The following is a 17,061-nucleotide window of genomic DNA, read 5'->3' as shown; positions in this document are numbered from 1 at the left end:
AAACGGGTGAGAGAGGGAGGGAAGCCTCTGCCTCCGACACCTTTTGCCGGCAGAAATCCCTGTGTCAACATGACGCCCTCGCCGAGGGAGCGGGGACAATGGTGGCGGCTCTGCCCTCCGGCCGCAGCCCGCATTCCTGCCCCCCTCCCCTGGAAACCCCCCTTTTGTGGGGAGCAGCAGGCCCTGTGAAAGGGCCGTCTGTCGCCCTGCCTTTTGACTTGGAGGTCTGTGTCTAACATTTTAATAGGGGCTGGGGGCCGGGGACAGGTTCCCCCCCCTCCTCCCGGGCTGCTCCCCAGCGGGGTCACTCTCCCAGCCCGCCCCAAAGCTCCCAGAGGACAGCCACATTCCTCCACCCGCTCCAGAGGAGACATCCCATGGGTTAAACACCCAGGAAAGCCTTGGGGAGAGTCTCCTGCTGTTCCCCGCAAGCAGGGATGCTCCAGTGAGGCATGCTGCCCTCCGTGGCTGCTCACTGACAGCAGAAAATTCCTTCAAATAAACCACGGGATGCTCAGGAATGCTCGATCCCCAGGCAGCGATGCCCCTTGGGGTCTCCATCACCCTCTGACACGGGGCAGAGCAGCTGACAAAGCCCAAAGCCACAGTGCCAAAGGCTCCTTTCCACGCTGCTCTTGGGGACAGGTGTGACAGGCACAGGCAGCAGAGGATGAGGAGGGACTGGCAGCAGGATGCCAAACTCAGTCCTCACAACAGACCTAGAGGGTAGAAGCAGAGCTGGCACTGCCACTCTCAGCCATGGTGACTTGAAATCAAGCCTAAAGCAACAGGTTCCCCACCCCTGGGTGCCCCTGTGGCACCCAGCCCTCCCAGCCCACCACCACCAGGCCACTTGCCTGCAGGGTGCCCCTTCTATTAAATAAGGGCAACGTTATAGCATCATTAAAACTTAATAAATCCATTTCCCATATAAATACCATTAAATCCAGGTTTTGGGGAAGGGAATTAGGGTGAAAACTTGTTAAAAGAAAATGACTTTGCCGCAAATAAATTTTTGCAACTTGACTGAGCATGAAAGTTTCCCATTAAAATGCGACTCGGCTCCCTTTGCTGGAAATGTGCAAGGGCCTAATAACCATGGCCTAAACATTAACTGTTTAACTGGCTTTTCCAATATTAACTCCAGGCTGCCATGGGGGGAAGGGGAGGACGTGATGGGTGAGAGCTTAAAGCAGACATTAATTACTGCTGTGTGAGGGAGGAACACCCCAAGCTCGCTTCTCACCAGCATCCTGCTTCCATGGCACACGCTGGGATTTTGGGCTTGTTCTGTGCAGGGCCAGGAGTTGGACTCGACGATCCTTGTGGGTCCTTTCCAGCTCAGGGTATTCTGTGATTCTAGGATTCCCAACAGAACTGATTTTGGGTATGGCTGGCTTTAAGCACAGCACAAATTCTGCTGCACGTGAGGTGGTGGGCACGAGTTGGACTCAATGATCATTGTAGGTTCCTTCCAAATGAAAATATTCTTTCTGGGGACAGAGCTTCTCGTACAGCCCAGCCAAACATCTCTCCCCCATCCCTAACACCTCAGAGGTTTCATTCCTGCATCTCACACCAAGCAATGGGAACCTCCAGCATCATCAAGGTGCCCAGAGAAGCTGTGGCTGCCCCATCCTTGGAAGTGTCCAAGGCCAGGTTGGACAGGGTTTGGAGCAACCTGGGCTAGTGGAAGGTGTTCCCTGCCCATGGCAGGGTGTGGAATGAGATCTTTAAGGTCCTTTCCAACCCAAACTATTCCACAGTTCCATGATCACCCTATTAACCATGAGCAAATTGCTTAAGATATGTGGAAACCCCAACTCTGTCCTGTACCACAGACTCTGCCCATGGGGGACCTGCCAGCACAAGGAGGTGACAGGAGAGGACCTGACCCACCAGACACGCACAAGAGGAAGGCAGAGTCCAGGTGTGGGTGTCCAGGTGGGAACAGGCACCATCACACCTGGCCAGATGCTCAGCTGGGAGCAGCACCGAGCTGCTCCACCAGCAAGACTCAGGTGTTAAACAGTGGGCAGTTCCCAGGTGGGCATCTCTGACTGTCCTGGGGAGCTGCCACGGGCTGGAGTCACTGGGACCAGCAGGGTGCTGCAAAGACTTCCCAACATCACACACAGGAGCTCTGTCCAGTCAGCAGGGCCTGACCCTCACACCTCCCTGCTCCTGGTGCCTTCACATTCAGACACCCAAGAATCAAAAATCAAAAATCCGGCATTCCCCCTTAACACCAGAGCAGCATTTCTGTCCTTATTGCAGAACTCTGGCTGCAGCAAATGCGGGCTCATGAGGGCACCATGCAGCAAGGCAGCATCAGGGACTGACAGGATTTGGGCACAGCTGCTGGGATGGGTGGATGCAGCATCAACCTTCAGGCATGGGGCTCAGCACCATGTACCACGGGCATGTAAAGAGATGAAAACACCCTTTGGGAAGAAACTGGAATCATCCCAAACCATCACTTCTCCAGACTGCTCACCGTTCTAACCCTGAACACAAAGCAGAGCTGCAGGAATAGCCCAGCTTGGGGAGTGGGGAGTGAGCAGCCCATGGTGCTGCCCCATCCCCAGGCAGCAGAAGGAGCCTGGCAGGTCCTCAAGGATGGGTGCACACAGCCCCGAGTGGAGCAGGGGAACCTGAACTTCTTTTTGGCCACTGGGAAGAAGACAGGGCTCAACCAAGACGCCACAGCAGGTCTGCTTTCCATGGGGGGGTTAAGTTATATCCCAGAGGCTCTTCCACTCTGCAGCCCCAACACAAGGTGCAAAACCTTCACCTGTGCTGCCATCCAGATCCAGAGCTCACCAGCTCTCCCTAAGTGCACCCCGGGGCTACTCCCTCGTTAAACACGCTGATGCTCTATAAATTTCACATTCCACTCATGTACACACGCCGCCACCACTTGGGACATCACCCAACAGGAGCAAAACGAGGGTCACCACACCTCCAGGCCTGGAAAAAGCAGGTTAATTTCCAAACAATGTTATTTTAAAACTTGCTAACTGCCTCCTGATTATGTTGTGCGAGCCTTTAATTGGTGAATAGCCTGGTCTTGCAGTGACTTATACGTGTCAGCCTCATGCTACATACAATAAACCATAATAGCCAGGGGGACGAGGTACCAGCTGGAACAAATGGACGTGTTGTAGCTGCCAGCAGGAAGGAAGACAGCGAGTCAGGTGTTGAGATGGGACAGATTTTGGTGGAATCAAACACACCCCACACCATGGAGTGAGTGACCTCCAGCCCCAGGGAGCAGAGCCCCGTGCACTGCTTCACACCAGGAGACCATGGAATTGAAGATGCCCCTGCTCACTGCAGGTGACTTTTAAAAGTCTTTTCCAACCCAAACCATTCTGTGAGCACACAGCTTCGAGGGCCTGGTGGGGAATGTCCCCACTGCTCTGAGGTGATGAACACCACTGTGAGCTCCTGCTCACCTCTGTGCTGTGGGTGCTGCTGAGGGACCTACAGGGATATCTCCTCTCCAACATATCCCATGCTTGTCACACAGGACAACCCTCTGGCCACCACAGGTAACCAAGCCAAGAGAAAAACCAAGCAAAAAACCTCAGCCTAAGCAATAAAATCCCAAGGACACAGAGCAGGAGTGAGTGGGACCACCTGAGAAAACTGATAACCATGGAGACACCTTGCAGAGAGCAGAGATACAAACAGAACCTTTCAGACAACAGCTAAAACCCCCAGTGCTGTCCCAATGACCTCAGCAGCTGGGCTCCAGTTTCTCTTCCACTGGAATGTGCAACAGGTGACACTTTGGTATTTTTAATCTCCCCTCTTACCCATTTCCACCTTGTTCTTTCCGAGAATGAGATCAGACTCGAAAGAGCCATCAAGAGTTCTCAACATGGCTGAATCACTGCTCGTCTACTTCTTTAAGAGCTTCCTCTGGTTGATTGTTCAACACTCCACCCTCTTCCTCTCCAGCACCGAGACTGCATTTTTTCTTTGTTATTATTTCATGGAAATAACGTTGGGTTAAAGCACATGAGAAAAACCAAACCAGAAGGAAACTTCCGCCCTTTACAATGAGATAACAATGACTGAGCAGCTGAATAACTTGAAGGGCACAGAAACTCGCGGGGCTCACATCACTCCTCTGCCTTCCTGGTTGTCTCCTGAAAGAGTTTTGAGCTAAAATAATCACCTTTTCCCGCTACGGTCCCCCTCAGAATGTTTCTTCCCATGTTTCTGGCCCGCTGCCTGTGGAAGCTGGTGGTGGCAACGGGCACCAGCTCAGGAGCCACTGCCCTGGCTGAACGACAACGCTGTGCTGATTCATAAACAGAGGAAGTACTTTAGCAAACTGACTTTTCCCCCTTTTCAGCACAAGCACGGTGATTAATTTAACTTATTCTTTCCCTCCACTGTCTCTTCTGCTTCTCTCAGCAAGAGGAGAACCCAGGCACAGCTCCTCTGGATTTAATGGTGAGAGGCTGATGGAGCAGGGCTGGAAGCTCAGCCCTCTCTCAATGCCATCTGCTTTTAACTAATGGAGCAAGGGAGGTCCTGGGAATAAATGTCACATGGCACAGGGAGCTAAAATCAGCCCGACTCATTTGCAGGGATGCCAGTCAAAACTAGGGTTATCCAACAGTCTAATTAGGAGCTATCACTAAAAGTCAAAAACAACCTCTTGGAAAAGCTTCATTTAGTCTGGGAAAATGCCTTAGTGCAAGGCAAGTGCCTTTTCTGGAATGCCACAGCTGCCCAGCACCACGGAACCTCACGCCAAGCCCCGCAGCAGCCACCAGCTCCAGCCTGCACCTCTTAGAGCTCCAGCTCTGGGACAAAAACACCCAAAGCCTTCAGCTGGGGTCTCTGCAAGACCCACAAAACTGCTGCTGCTCCTCCTGTGCTGAAAGACACGGATAACCCTGCCAAGATGGAAAGCAGCTCCAAAGGAGCCTAATTAGGGCGCTTCTGTCTCAAGCCCTCCAATCCAGTGCTTGGTCCCCTCCATTCAATCAAAGCCCTGCGTGCCCTGCACTGCCTGGCAAAGGGACAAGCAAGATAAGGCACCTGGAGCTTTACAAACTCCCCCTGTAAAATAATAAAAGGCAGAGAAAGCTCCTGGTCTCGCACTGGCGGTTCCCTTTCCGTACCAGGGCTGATAACCTCGGGCTGGAGTTATCAGAGTCGGCTCCACGTAACCCAGCGAGCCACAAGAGCTGGGACACTCGTCCTCTGGAGCAGCATCCCCCTCGTACACTATTTATTTCACTCCACTTTCTAATTGGATTTGTGGGGGCAGCACAAAGGGGCTTTATGGCCAAACTTTGTTAAGTGCCAGGCCGAGCAGAGATGTGGCCAGCAGCCAAAATGGTGCATTTCACGCAGGCGCCAAAGGGCAGTGCCAAGCTTTTCTGCGTCTGCTATCTTGTGCTCTTGGCTCTGCTTTGTTTAAGGAGCTTGGAAGCAAAGCTCCTCGTCAAGAGATATTCAAACAAAGTGAAAAACCAGGATCTTGCGAGTTGCTATCAGGTAACTTGTGAAGTTGCACCTCCTTCAGTCTGGCTGTGCCTCCAATATCTGCCCCCATCGCCCTGCACGGGACAAGAGCTTTAACACACCCAGGGCACACATCTTGTGCTCACACACACTCACCAAGCATCTGCAGCCAAGAGAGAAGTGGTTATTCACAGCCAGCAACCAAGAACTTCTTTAAAACTTCTTTAAAGTTAACTTTTTCTCTTAAAAAAACCCCAACCAACCAACCCACCCTGAGCCTACTCTGGAGGCTTCTCCAAATAGAGCTCGCACACATCAGACCTAATTAGATTCCATCACCATCTGCACATGAAATGTAAATCAGGAGTTGCAGAGACTTAAGAAAAAAAGGAAAGAATGACCACAAGGAAAAGGAGGGGTGTAAGGTTGGGGAGGGGGTGGAGGGTTGGGCATTCTGGGAAGCCATACATGATTAGTCACACAGCATTAATCTGCCTCCCTTAACAATAGCTGCCGAATTTCGACCGAATCCCAGCTGTCGCTCTTTGAATGAAAGAAAACAAGATTTAGAGCGTCAAGCGTTGGTAAGGGCTTCTGTGCAAAAAAAAGTGGCGTGCATTCATTAGTGCCTCACAAAGGGACCCAGCCTTTGTCCATTAAATTGCTCATGTGCCTGATTGATTTGCTGATTTATTTGCACCAAAGGGTTGGGGGGCTCAGCTTGGAGAAGGGGGCGGGAGGTGCCCGGCTACTGGGCAGAGTAACGGCACCCAGGCGGATTTGCAAAAAAGCAACACACATTGTCAAGGGAAACTGCCATTCAACAGGTTGGGATTGGAAATGCCTTCAGGTTCCTCCGCCGAGGACTTCCTATTTGGAAATTTGGGGTGGGTGGGAACGTCTCCCCGCCTGCTCGCAGCTCAGGCCATGTTCAACAGGCAGAGGGGAAATCTGGCCGGAAAACAGAGCCTTGCCCATTCACATTTCTTTTATGGAATAGTTTTAAAAAGGGAGCTGGAGTCTTATTCATTTCTCTTGGTTATTGTTCCCTGGGAGCCTGGAGTGAATCGGCCATCGCTGCGGTGGGTCGGTTGGTCCTTCAAAGAGTCCCAATGCTTTACACATCCGTTTCCCCACAATCAGCTTGGAGAAAGCCCCAGCCTGGGTGCCAGGTCCCACCAGGAATGCCAGGCTAGACCACAGCTTGGCACCAGCACTGGCAGGGCTGCAGGAGGAGGTGCCCCGCTCCCCTGGCGATGCCTCTCGACCCACGGACACCACTGGGGCAGCTCCAGCAGCCAGAGCCACGCCACAGAACCTCTCTCGAGTGTTTATTGGAGATGTACTGGTCACCCTAGTGTGCAAGGGACTGAAAGGCAATGCTTCAGGGCCAGGAGGGAGTGGCTGTAAAACAGACAGACAGACAGCCTCCGTCCCCGCCCGACAGTCCAAGGAGTGCTGCGGGCTGGCCCTACCTCCTGCTCCATCAGCAGGGCAGTCTGCATAGGCTAACACCAGCAAAACATGGCCCTTTGCCCATGTTTTTCCACCCAGCCAGGAACAAAGCCCGATCCTGCCAAACTCGCGGCGACTCCTACACAAGCAGGTTATTCTTGCCACTCAAGGAAAGAAAACGCATCTCGCCCTATTAAATCCAAAGCCTTCAAAGCAAAGTCAACATGCATGTCAATAACTTTGGTCGGGGGAGATGAAAATCCTCTGGCTGCTCCATACTTACTGGCACACCTCCGTCCCGTTGGGAAAAGTTTCACACTTGCCCCCGTTGAGGCAGGATTCAGCAAGCTGCGAGCACCGTAAACCTGCAAGCAGAGGGACAGCGTTAGCTCAGGGCCCTGGTGGCAGCAGAGGGGCTGCATCCGCTGGTGTCACCCAGGCTGGGGACAGGCTCGCTGAGAGCCCAGACCCCCTGTGCCTGCACAGCCTGCTGAGGTGGGGTCCACCCCGCAGGGTGATGGATGGGGCAGGGAGTGTGTGGCCCCTACGCTGAGAGGCTCGCCTAAAAATAAACCCAGGGTGGGTTTGAGGATGTGCTTGCTCCTCCTGCAGGAGGACTGACAGAGAGAAACCCCAGATCAGGCCCTTGATTGACAAATGCCATTTGGGAAAAATCATCCAGCCCGGGGCCCATTAGTTACCATAAGCTCGGTAACGAAATGAGTCGCCCGTCATAACTTGCTATGAGTAAAGGTTTCATTGTCTGGCCCTCAGAGCCAAATTCTGCAGAGTTACCACAGCAACTCGCTGAAAAGTACCAGAATCGCTTCCGATTTCCACCCCGGCTCGCTCTTCCCCTTCTCTGCCCGCTCGCTCTTCACGGTAACTGGTTCTGCGACACGCGTGTGCAGCCGGGGCAGTTTCACATTGAGCGACTGCAGCTTCGCACCGCCGCCGCCACAACCCAGATCCTGCCCGGGACGGCTGCCGAGCCCACGCAGCCCGGGGACACCCGCTGGGGCTCCGTGTCCCACGGCAGACGGACCGGGGTGCAGGGGACCGTTCCGGCCGGGCTCAACTTTCTGCAAACTTTGTCTCCCACGACTCCCAGCCCTGTTGTGGGAGCAGCACCGCTGCTTTCGCTCCCCCAAACCCTCTCAGGGCTCTCCGGAGGGGCTGCTAGCTCGGTCCCGGGGCAGGGGGGCACTGTAGGGTCCCGACCACCCAGGATGGGCTGCCCCCCACCGCTTTAGGGGCTCTCTCCCCGTGCCCCCGACCCGCTGCCCCCGACGGCCGCGCAGCGCTTGGCGGTGATGCACCCGGATCCGCCCCGGAGGGGGGGCCCCGAGGGGCCCCGACTTTCAAGAAACAGGAAACCGAGAAAAATTTGCAAAACGGTCAAAAGCTCTCGCAGAACAGCAGCAGGAGCGCGGCTGCTCTGCGCGCTCCTCCGCCGGGCCGAGCCCCGGCTTCCCCGGCTCCCCCGGCACCGAGCTCCGCTCCCCCCGACGGCAGCGAGCGCCGCTCCCCGCGGCAGCCCCGGGCACCGAGCTCCGGCTCCCGGTGGCCCCGAGCGCCTCCTTCGGGGCACCGAGCCCCGGCTCAGCCGCGCTCCCCCGCGCCGTCCCGGCCCCGAGCTCCGGCCACCCCCGCGGGGCTCAGCCCCGCTCTGCCAACACGGTTCCGGTCCCGGTTCTCCCGCGGGCAACGAGCTCCGGTTCTCCCGCAAGAGCCGAGCGCAGTCCCGGCGCATCCCGCGGCACCGAGCCCCGGTTCCCACGAGGACCCCGCGCCCCGGACGCCCCCGAGGGCGCCGCGCTACGGTCCCGCCGCCGGAGCAGAGTCCCGGTTCCCACGGGAACCTCCCGGTCCGGAGCCCCCGACGGCGCCGGGCTCCGGTGCCCGCCGCGCCCGGCCCCGCTCCCGGCAAACTTCCTGCGGGGCGGCCGGTGCGGGGCCCGTGGCGGCGGCCCTCACCTCGCGTCAGGGCGGGCAGCAGGAGCACCAGGAGGCCGGGCGCCAGGAGCCGCTCCATCCCGCTCTGCTCCCGCCGCTCACAGCCGCATAGATCCGCGGGCTCTCGGCCGAGCCGAGCCGGTGCCGGTGCTTGTGCCTGTGCGGGTCCGCGCCGCCCCGCCGGGAGCCCCAAACGCAGCGCGCCCGAGCGCAGCGACTCCGAACGCGGCGCCTCCCGCGGCTGCTCAGCCCCGGCGGGCCGGGCCGGGCGGCGGGGGGCGGGACGGGACGGTGCGGGGCGGGCCGGGAGCCGCGGGACGGGAGGGGATGGGACGGCACGGGCCAGACGCTCCTCCCTGCCCTGCCGCGGGGGCCGCCGCTGGGAACCCCCTTCCCGCCACCGAGGGTCCCCGAGTGGGACGCGAGTGGGCTACGGGCAGTCCCGGGGCAGCCGCGTCCCTCTGTGCAGCCACCGGACACCCCCGGTGCAGCCCCCGGCATGCACAGACGGATGCAGCGGGTGCAGCTCCTCCTCTCCGTGCAGCCACCGCACAGCCCCGGTGCAGCCTCCCCCCTGCAGTGCCCCCAAAGCCCTCAGGGCAGCCCCCCATTCCCAGTGCGGCTCCAGCACACGTGCAGCCACTACAGAGCCACTACTGCTCCATGCAGCTCCTACAAGCAGCCCCGCATTTCCCTGGGGCAGCTCCGGACACCCCCAGTTCAGCCCCCACCCCAGTACTGGTGCAGCCCCTGCCATGCACACCCTGCGTAATCCCAGTGCAGCTCCTCCATGGTCCCGGTGCAGCTCCTGCATAGCTGCCCCAGTACAGCCCCCCAGTCCCTGCACAGCTGCCCCAGTACAGTCCCCCAGTCCCTGCACAGCTGCCCCAGTACAGCCCCCCAGTCCCCGCACAGCTGCCCCAGTACAGTCCCCCAGTCCCTGCACTGCTGCCCCTGCACAGCCCCTCCAGTCCCTGCACAGCCCCTGGCGCAGCAGTGCCCACAGAGTGACCACAGGAGGCCCCAGACTGCCCCACGGTGTGTCCGTGCAGGGATCTGGGGCACACAAACCACGGGAACGGGGTGGTTGTACCGGGAGACCAGGACATGGACTGCCCATCCCCTGGGTGCTGGGAAGCGTAGTGTGGGGTTCCCCTTCTGACCCCCACCAGGACTCAGGGAACAAATGTCAGGGACCAGGACTCAGGGAATAGCGTGACCATTTCCCACCCAGCTCCCCCGCAGGTGCAGGCAGCTCGCACGGAGCTGGGTCGGATGTTGTTTGTTTTGTGCTGTGAACTCATGAACTCCCAGGCAGAGCCCGGCCAGCCCCGTGCGCCGCATCCACAAATAAACAAACACGCTGGGAGAAGTGGGGAAGCCAAACCCAGGGGCAGCCCCACAACCCTCAGGTGTGTGCAGCTTTCCTGTTAGAGCAGTGACAGAGGGTCCCTGTGCCCTCATCCCCAGAGCCCCATTCCTGCCCCAGCTGCCACTGTGCCACACTCAAGCCTGGAAAACCAAGCTGGAATGCCCCACCTGAAATCCATCCAGGCCCTGAGCCCAGCACAGGTTGAAGCCTTTAATCTGGTGTTTGTGGGTTTCTCCTGTGGCTGCAGGGGGGTGCTCAGGGCTGCACCCACAGAGCAGCACTGATGGGAGCAGTCTGTGTGAGGGTGCTTAAAAGTGATTCTTCCTCACGAGGTTTTGGGGGCCAGCCCTGCTGGGCGAGGCTGCACTGCCTGCCAAAGTGGGGAGCAAAAACTCTGAGTGTGGAGAATTTGGGGTACCAACTGTCCCAGGGACATGGGTACTTAAATCCCATCAGACCCCTGGGTTTCCCCCTAGCCTCTCTGAGCTGTTAGAGGGTACTGGATGGCTCTTTTACAGCTCCCAAACATGAGGACATGGAGGGATGGCTGCTGGCCTCTTGCTGAAAGCTTGGGAAAGAGGAAGAGGAAGGAGGGTCGGCAATGGGTTAATGGGAAGGAGGTGACACTGTGGTCATCTGTGTCTCTCATCTCAGGGTACCTCTCCACCAGCCCCAGGGCTCATCCCACCCCATGCCAGCCCTGCTGTTATCCCACTGCTTCCTGTTGTAAACTATTTCCAGAGCAAGTGTGAAACAATTAAACAAACCGAAGGGCAGAGTCTGCTCACCAGATCAAAGGCGTGAGCCCTGCAGCGGTACCTCGCTCCCGAGGCTCCCTCCTTCCCTGCTCCTCCTGCCTTCCCCTCTCTGGGCTCTGAATTAGTGCCCTGATCAGGGCTGGGGAGCCAAGGCCCTGTGTGGAGCACGGTGCCACCAGTAGCTCAAGCCTTGAACAATTCCAGAACGTGGGTGCTGCCTGTTCTATCCTCCCTGCAGACATGAGTAGGGTGACAACAACTGGGCAGTGGGATGTGACCCCAGCTGTGCCACCACAACCTTGTCACCGTCCTTATCCTCATCTGGAGGTGCGAGGACAGCCTGAAGTTTCTCCACTTGGACATCCTTGGAGATGGAGACTTTGTGCTCTTTCTCCATCTCCCCCCTTTCCCCCTCTCTGTCAGAGCCCGTGGAGCAGGGCTCAGCTCTACCTGCCTGGAAATACCGGCCGAAGCTTTGCCCGGGCTTGTTCCCCGTGTGCAGAAAGCACCGTGCACTCAGCTCAGCTGCGCTCTGGGATCCCTGAGACTTGGCAGAGACCCCCCTGCCCCTCTGGACCCCGAGGGCCACCCCTGGGGACACGGGGCTGTCAGCGTGCCACTCCTGTGCCACCCCGGGATGGAGAGGTGGGGATGCTGAGGGATGGGCAGGGATGCGGTGGTGGAAACTCTGAGTAACTGTGTTTCCAGGCTGCTCCTGGAGGGGCTGGAAGAGCACATGGGAAGCCAGGAGTGAGCCCTGGCGCTGGGTTTCCTCTGCTGGAAGGGTCTGTGTGGTGTCCAAGGATAAACACGGCCAGAGCCGGGCGTGCGGCCACGCAGCCGCGTCGCCTCGTCCCCCGAGCACAGCAGGTCAAGTCCATCTATTTATTGCCACCACCCCGGCGCTCTGTGACCCCGCAGCTCTGGGGCTCTGCCTGGGGAAAAGGCTCTGCTGGGAGGGAGCTAAAAGGGTCCTCTGAGGTTTCCCATGGAAGTCTCAAGATGAGGGTGGCTCCTCCAGCCTGGGCTGCTGTGGGATGTCCCGCTTTAATCTGGTTCCATCCTTCCCCTGGTACAGAGGGATCTGCTGCAAGATCCTCGTGGGGAACCTCCTCAAGTTTCCTTCTCCCAGACAGCTCCTCCAGAGACTCCCACCAGCAAAAGTAAAAAAGGGAGGAAGGCAGAAGTCCAGAAGTCAGCCCCCAGCATAAATCTTTTTGCAATAAGAGGTGAATAAGACATAAATCCAAAGAAACTTTTTCTTTTGAGTGGTCTTCAGGGGTTAAAAATAATGGGATTTTAGGTCCTTTTAAAAATAGTGTTTGTAAAAGGCTTTAATAGAAACCTTGGCAACTGTCCATGTGATTAGTGATTTAAAAACATGAAACCTCCACACATGTTTAAAAGTTTTAATAAGTTAAAATTAAATGAGTGAAACTCTGGGAATATTTTTTTGTTACTGCAAGCTAAGAAAATCATGTCCGTTAAGCAAAACTTAATACAAATATAAACAGGTAATGCACATCTGTAAATTATTTTCATGTCTCCAGGGGCTGGAAAAAAACCTAAGTGAGACCAGCATTCTTATATATATTTTGCCTTGACAGCTCAGGAAAAAATTTGCCAAAAACCAGAGTTAGAGCACTAGGCTGGCGTGGGAAAGTTGGTTTAGTGAGAAATTTGCCCGAGGCTATTTAAATAAAAACAGGCGTTTTTTTTTTAATGGCAAATGCCTGTTAAATGCAACCAACGCGGCTTCCAATCGCCTGAGTAACTTGTGTGCCTATTCCTTCTTGACACTTTCATCTCTTTATCATCACAATCAATATTTTGCTCTTATACCTTTGGTGCAATAAAAATAAGACTGATAAGGCAGACATCAAACTGGATCTCTCCTGCTTTCCCCACCGTGCTTGGCTTGGCATTGCTCTGCTGCCTGGATTTTGGAGCAGCACGGAGGGTTAGCCCTCCTCATGCTGGTACATGCACCCCCACCCTCCCTCGTGCTCTGAAAAAACCTTAATTTTTAGTAATTAAGTGTGAATCAAAGCAGGTAGAGCATCCTGGAAGGTCTGAGCAGATAAAAATGCGCTGGTCATGGAGTCTGTGAGGCAAAACTATCCCCAAACTTCTCCATAATGGGATTAAGCCATGATTCTCCAGAGAAAAGAGGCTAGATTTGCAAGAATGGCCTCAACCCTGTTTTTTTTTTTTAATTTTGCTTTTCTTAAATGGCTGAGTGGAGAATTGTGCCTGGACAGTCACAGGTTAAATCACACCGATCATGCCATCCCTCTGCCACAGTGCTCTGGCAGCACGTGCCCATAGAGAATGACTTTCCTCCTGGCAGTGCAGTGGGATTTGGTCCCATCAGGATGTTCAGGGCTGGGATGGGACAAAGGACAATCAGTCCCTGCTGCCACGGGCAGAGGTTGGTGCCATGCATGTCCCTGCCCTGGCACGGCTGCTGCACCAGGCTTGGCACCCACGGATTTTTCCTCCTCACGGGCTGCTGAAACTGGATTTAATTGCAGGGTTGCTCCTGGCCATCGTTTCTCAGTGTGTAAAGTCAGCTCAGGAACTCTCACCCAGGGATTAGTGACAGACAGGAAGACGTCCTGGAGGAGCAGCTTTGCCCGCACGGTTTGTACCTGGGCAAAAGGTGCTGCTGCCAAATTGCGCTGTAAAATCTGTGTTACGTTTAAAATAAAATGTCTTTATGGGCTGTGAGGGGAGAGCAGGTGCTGGGCAGGCGTTGCTTAGCCTGGCCCTGGCCTCGTTAGTCCCTGTGCTGTTCCTATGCACCTCCATAAAACAACTGAAACATTCTCTGTTGTGTAAACAGAGCGTGGTGGGGTTTGTGGAGCTCCAGTGACAATGTGCTTGTCCCCAGGCCTGTCCCAACCCACACGGGCTGCTGGAAATGCAGCTCTCCCTGTCCTTTGGTGCACGTCCCTGTCCCCTCCATGCTTGTTCATGCCTTTGTCTGCACCCTGGTGCTGCAGACCTTGCATGTCCCTCTCCTGTCCCTCTCCAGGGTGACTCCTCAGGGTGTCACAGACACCCAGCTTGGGGATGGGGGCAGCTCTGCACCCACAGAGGAGATGCAGGGGGTGACCCCGACTCTCTGGAATGCAGAACCCAGCCCAGCTTTGTCCGAGCCCTGGGGACGTGTGGGACACGTTTGTATTTCATGTGTGTTTCATCTTCCTTCAAAGCCATCCATTCCTTTGCTTTTTCTTCCATTCCTCCTTTTCCTGCCGAGGCAGTTTTCATCACCTCAGCAAACAAATCGCTCACCGGAGTGTGTGGAGGGGCCAGGATCAAACCTCCTCCGGTATCTCCGTTAAATAATCAAAAACCATCGCTCACAGCAGCGAAAACCCAAGGGTGATTCTCTGTGCACAAGCCCGGGCATGAACCTGATACTGGATTTCTGGACCGTGGTGCAATGCCAAGCTCATCCAAGCTCATCCAAGCTCATCCAAGTCATGCTTGCATCACTTGCGGGCATCCCCCCAGTTTCACCCGGCTCTGTGCTGCTGGGTTTGCCTCTCCTGGAGCACACGCTCAAGGAAATCATCCTGCCATGTGGACACTCGCCCCGCACAGGTTTCGGGCAGGTTTTCTGGGAGACATCACCCACAGAGGTCTGGGCGTGCCCCTTCTCGCCGTGCTGGCCCGGGGGGGTTGGGTTGCAGGGTCCTGGGATGCTGCTGATACCAGCAGGGAGTTTCAGGGGCAGTTCAGTGCCAGCTCTGTTCTCACAGCTCTGGGATTTGGGACTCCTGCGCCAGGATGAAGCCAGCTGAAATTCTTAAGTGATTACAAAAAGAGAGCAAAAAAGGACTTTTTACACCCCAGCCTTAGCTGATGCTCCATTCACAGGCGCTCCCACCCGCCGCCCCCTCTTTCCTTCTGCATGGAAAAGGGAAGACTGGGAGATGTTTCACTTTCCAGAATGGCTGCAGAGCAGCCCTTTCCCCCCTGAAACACACACAGGGAGGACCACACATCCTCTGCACTGATGCAGGGTGTGCTGCACTGTTGCAGCCCCACGCTGGCGTGGTGGGGGTGCTCCTTTGCCCCCCCTGCCATGGCTGGGCACATCTGTGAGGGCTGCTGTCAGGGAACGCTTCCCACCCAGCTCTGACCTTGGTGCCTCCCAGCAAAAACACCTCCTGGAGAGGGGCCAAACACAATAGCCAGTTCCTTCTACTCCCTTCCTTCCCAGGCAGCCACATTATCACAGGGCCAGGCCGCGAATCAAAGCCAGGCACACGAAGAAGGGAACCAGGAGGAATCGGCCCAAAGATGCCGTTTCCTCTGGGAGAGCAGGGCTGTGGGGCACTGGAGCCGCCTGTGCTATCACAGGGTGTCCCATCACAGCAGGCTCTGTGCCTGGCAGGGAGGGAGGAGCCCTGGAAAACCATTCTTGGGGTACCCAGGAGCTCCAGGAAACCCTTGTGGTGCCCAGTGCACCCCCAGGGCTGGGGCACCGGGGATCCCCTGCCCTGTGCCACACCGTACTGGCTGTGGGGCTTTGGTGGTGCCATAGCTGGATCCAAAGGGTTTGGAGGAGCCCCATTCCCTGACCTCTGCTCATGGGCAGATCTACGTGAGTGATTTCTTACCCAGAAAATCGTTGTGGGTTGTCACTGAATGATGGAATATGCTGATGCGGTAGGGACCCGTCATGGAGTTCAATTCCTGTGCACGATACTATAAGAGATGATATCAAAATCTTTGCTGAAATTCACAACAATTACATCTACTGGCTTTCCTAAATGTCTACTTTTTTCTTTAGCTTTAGGCTGAAAAATAAATGTAACCACAAGTCCCTGTGATGCCAGAATCCTTTGTCTCCCCTTCACGGGGAGAGTTCACTCCCGTTTGGTGAGGCTGCTGCCTCTCAGCGGGACGGGGGCTCGGGGTTCCCTGGCTGTTTTCCCCTCTACAAGGACGGTGTCACTGCTGCTGCGGTGGCACTGTGAGGGCACAGGCCGGTGGCACGGGCCGGGCCGTGCGCCGTCCCACCCCGGCAGCATCTCCGCCCGCGGGCGGCACGGGCCGGCGCGGGTGGCGGGCTGGGAACCGGCCCGCCGGGAGATGTCAGCAAGGTGCGATCCCTCCTCCGCCGCCACGGAGCCGCCGACTTCAAAGCCCGGTGACCTTTCAAATGCAGCAGCTCCCGCACAGGGCGGGGACACTCCCAGGCAGGGAGGAAGCGGGGACTGCAAGAGGGAAAGAAAGCACACGCACCTGGACCCACGGGATGGATGGGACCGACCCCCCTGCCACAGCTCACGGGGACAAAGCGATGCTGCCTGGTGGCACCCACATGCCACAACCGGCTCCCCATCTCTGGCAGGATTCTGTGCCTTTGGTGTCTTGGCACAGCTGGGCTGGGCTGCTGCTGTCACCTGGACTTTGGAGTGCAGAGGCTGCCGAGGGTGGCGGTGTCCTGCCCCTGTGGCACACGGGTTGTGCCAAGGCCTGCATGGAGCCAGGGCCCCATGGAGCAGGGAGCTGCAGGCACGGGACGATGCTCCCACGGACGTCCAGCAGCACAAACACATCAAAGCGTGTCCTGATGGCAGCGAGTAAACAGGAAGGGACAGAAAGACAAACACGGCTCCTCGCAACTGGCGGCGGAGAAAAACAACTCTCTCTCCAGGCGGGAGAGGGTTTGCTGCCCGCTCAGCTGTGACCCCGTGGAGAAATGAGCCGACCGAGCCAAATGAGCCAAATTGGCCAAACGGGCCAAAAGGGCTTTGGGACCACCTGCTGCAAATTCTGTTGGGTGGGGGGCTGTGGAGGCTGAACCCTGCCAGTGGGGGCTGCAGAGGTTGTGGATGCCCGTGTGCTTCTTGCTGCCCATGCACACCATTGTGCTTTTCTCCAGAGCAAAGTGGGTTCAGGAAAACTGGTGGAGTTGGGGCTGAGTGGGATGGTGGCAGCGCAGGCTGCCGCCTCTCCCGCTGCTTCCCCGCTGCCGAGGCCGGTTCCCAGGGCTGCCCGACAGGGCTG

General features: G+C 56.7%; 1 protein-coding gene and 1 long non-coding RNA gene across 3 annotated transcripts in view; both read right to left on the bottom strand.

The window, feature by feature from the left end:
• The window catches only part of NOTCH1 (notch receptor 1), a 42,524-nt gene extending 33,366 nt beyond the window's left edge, over positions 1-9,158 (bottom strand). For both annotated transcript variants that reach the window (XM_063408968.1, XM_063408969.1), the window contains exons 1-2: positions 8,923-9,158; positions 7,229-7,310 (exon numbers count right to left, since the gene is read on the bottom strand). In XM_063408968.1, the coding sequence (XP_063265038.1) occupies positions 7,229-7,310; positions 8,923-8,980 (140 nt within the window). In that variant the 5' untranslated portion in view covers positions 8,981-9,158. The remainder of the gene's footprint in view (positions 1-7,228; positions 7,311-8,922) is intronic.
• A 3,268-nt stretch (positions 9,159-12,426) lies between these two features.
• LOC134557058 (uncharacterized) lies at positions 12,427-16,615 on the bottom strand. Its single transcript, XR_010081980.1, has 3 exons — positions 16,294-16,615; positions 15,666-15,753; positions 12,427-14,847 (listed from the first exon to the last, which is right to left on the bottom strand). It is a non-coding gene; the product is annotated as an uncharacterized LOC134557058 (long non-coding RNA).
• Between the last annotated feature and the right edge of the window lie 446 nt (positions 16,616-17,061).

Source organism: Prinia subflava, chromosome 12, assembly GCF_021018805.1.
Source record: "Prinia subflava isolate CZ2003 ecotype Zambia chromosome 12, Cam_Psub_1.2, whole genome shotgun sequence".
NCBI classification, from domain to species: Eukaryota; Metazoa; Chordata; class Aves; order Passeriformes; family Cisticolidae; genus Prinia; species Prinia subflava.
This window is presented reverse-complemented; position numbering and strand designations above follow the sequence as displayed.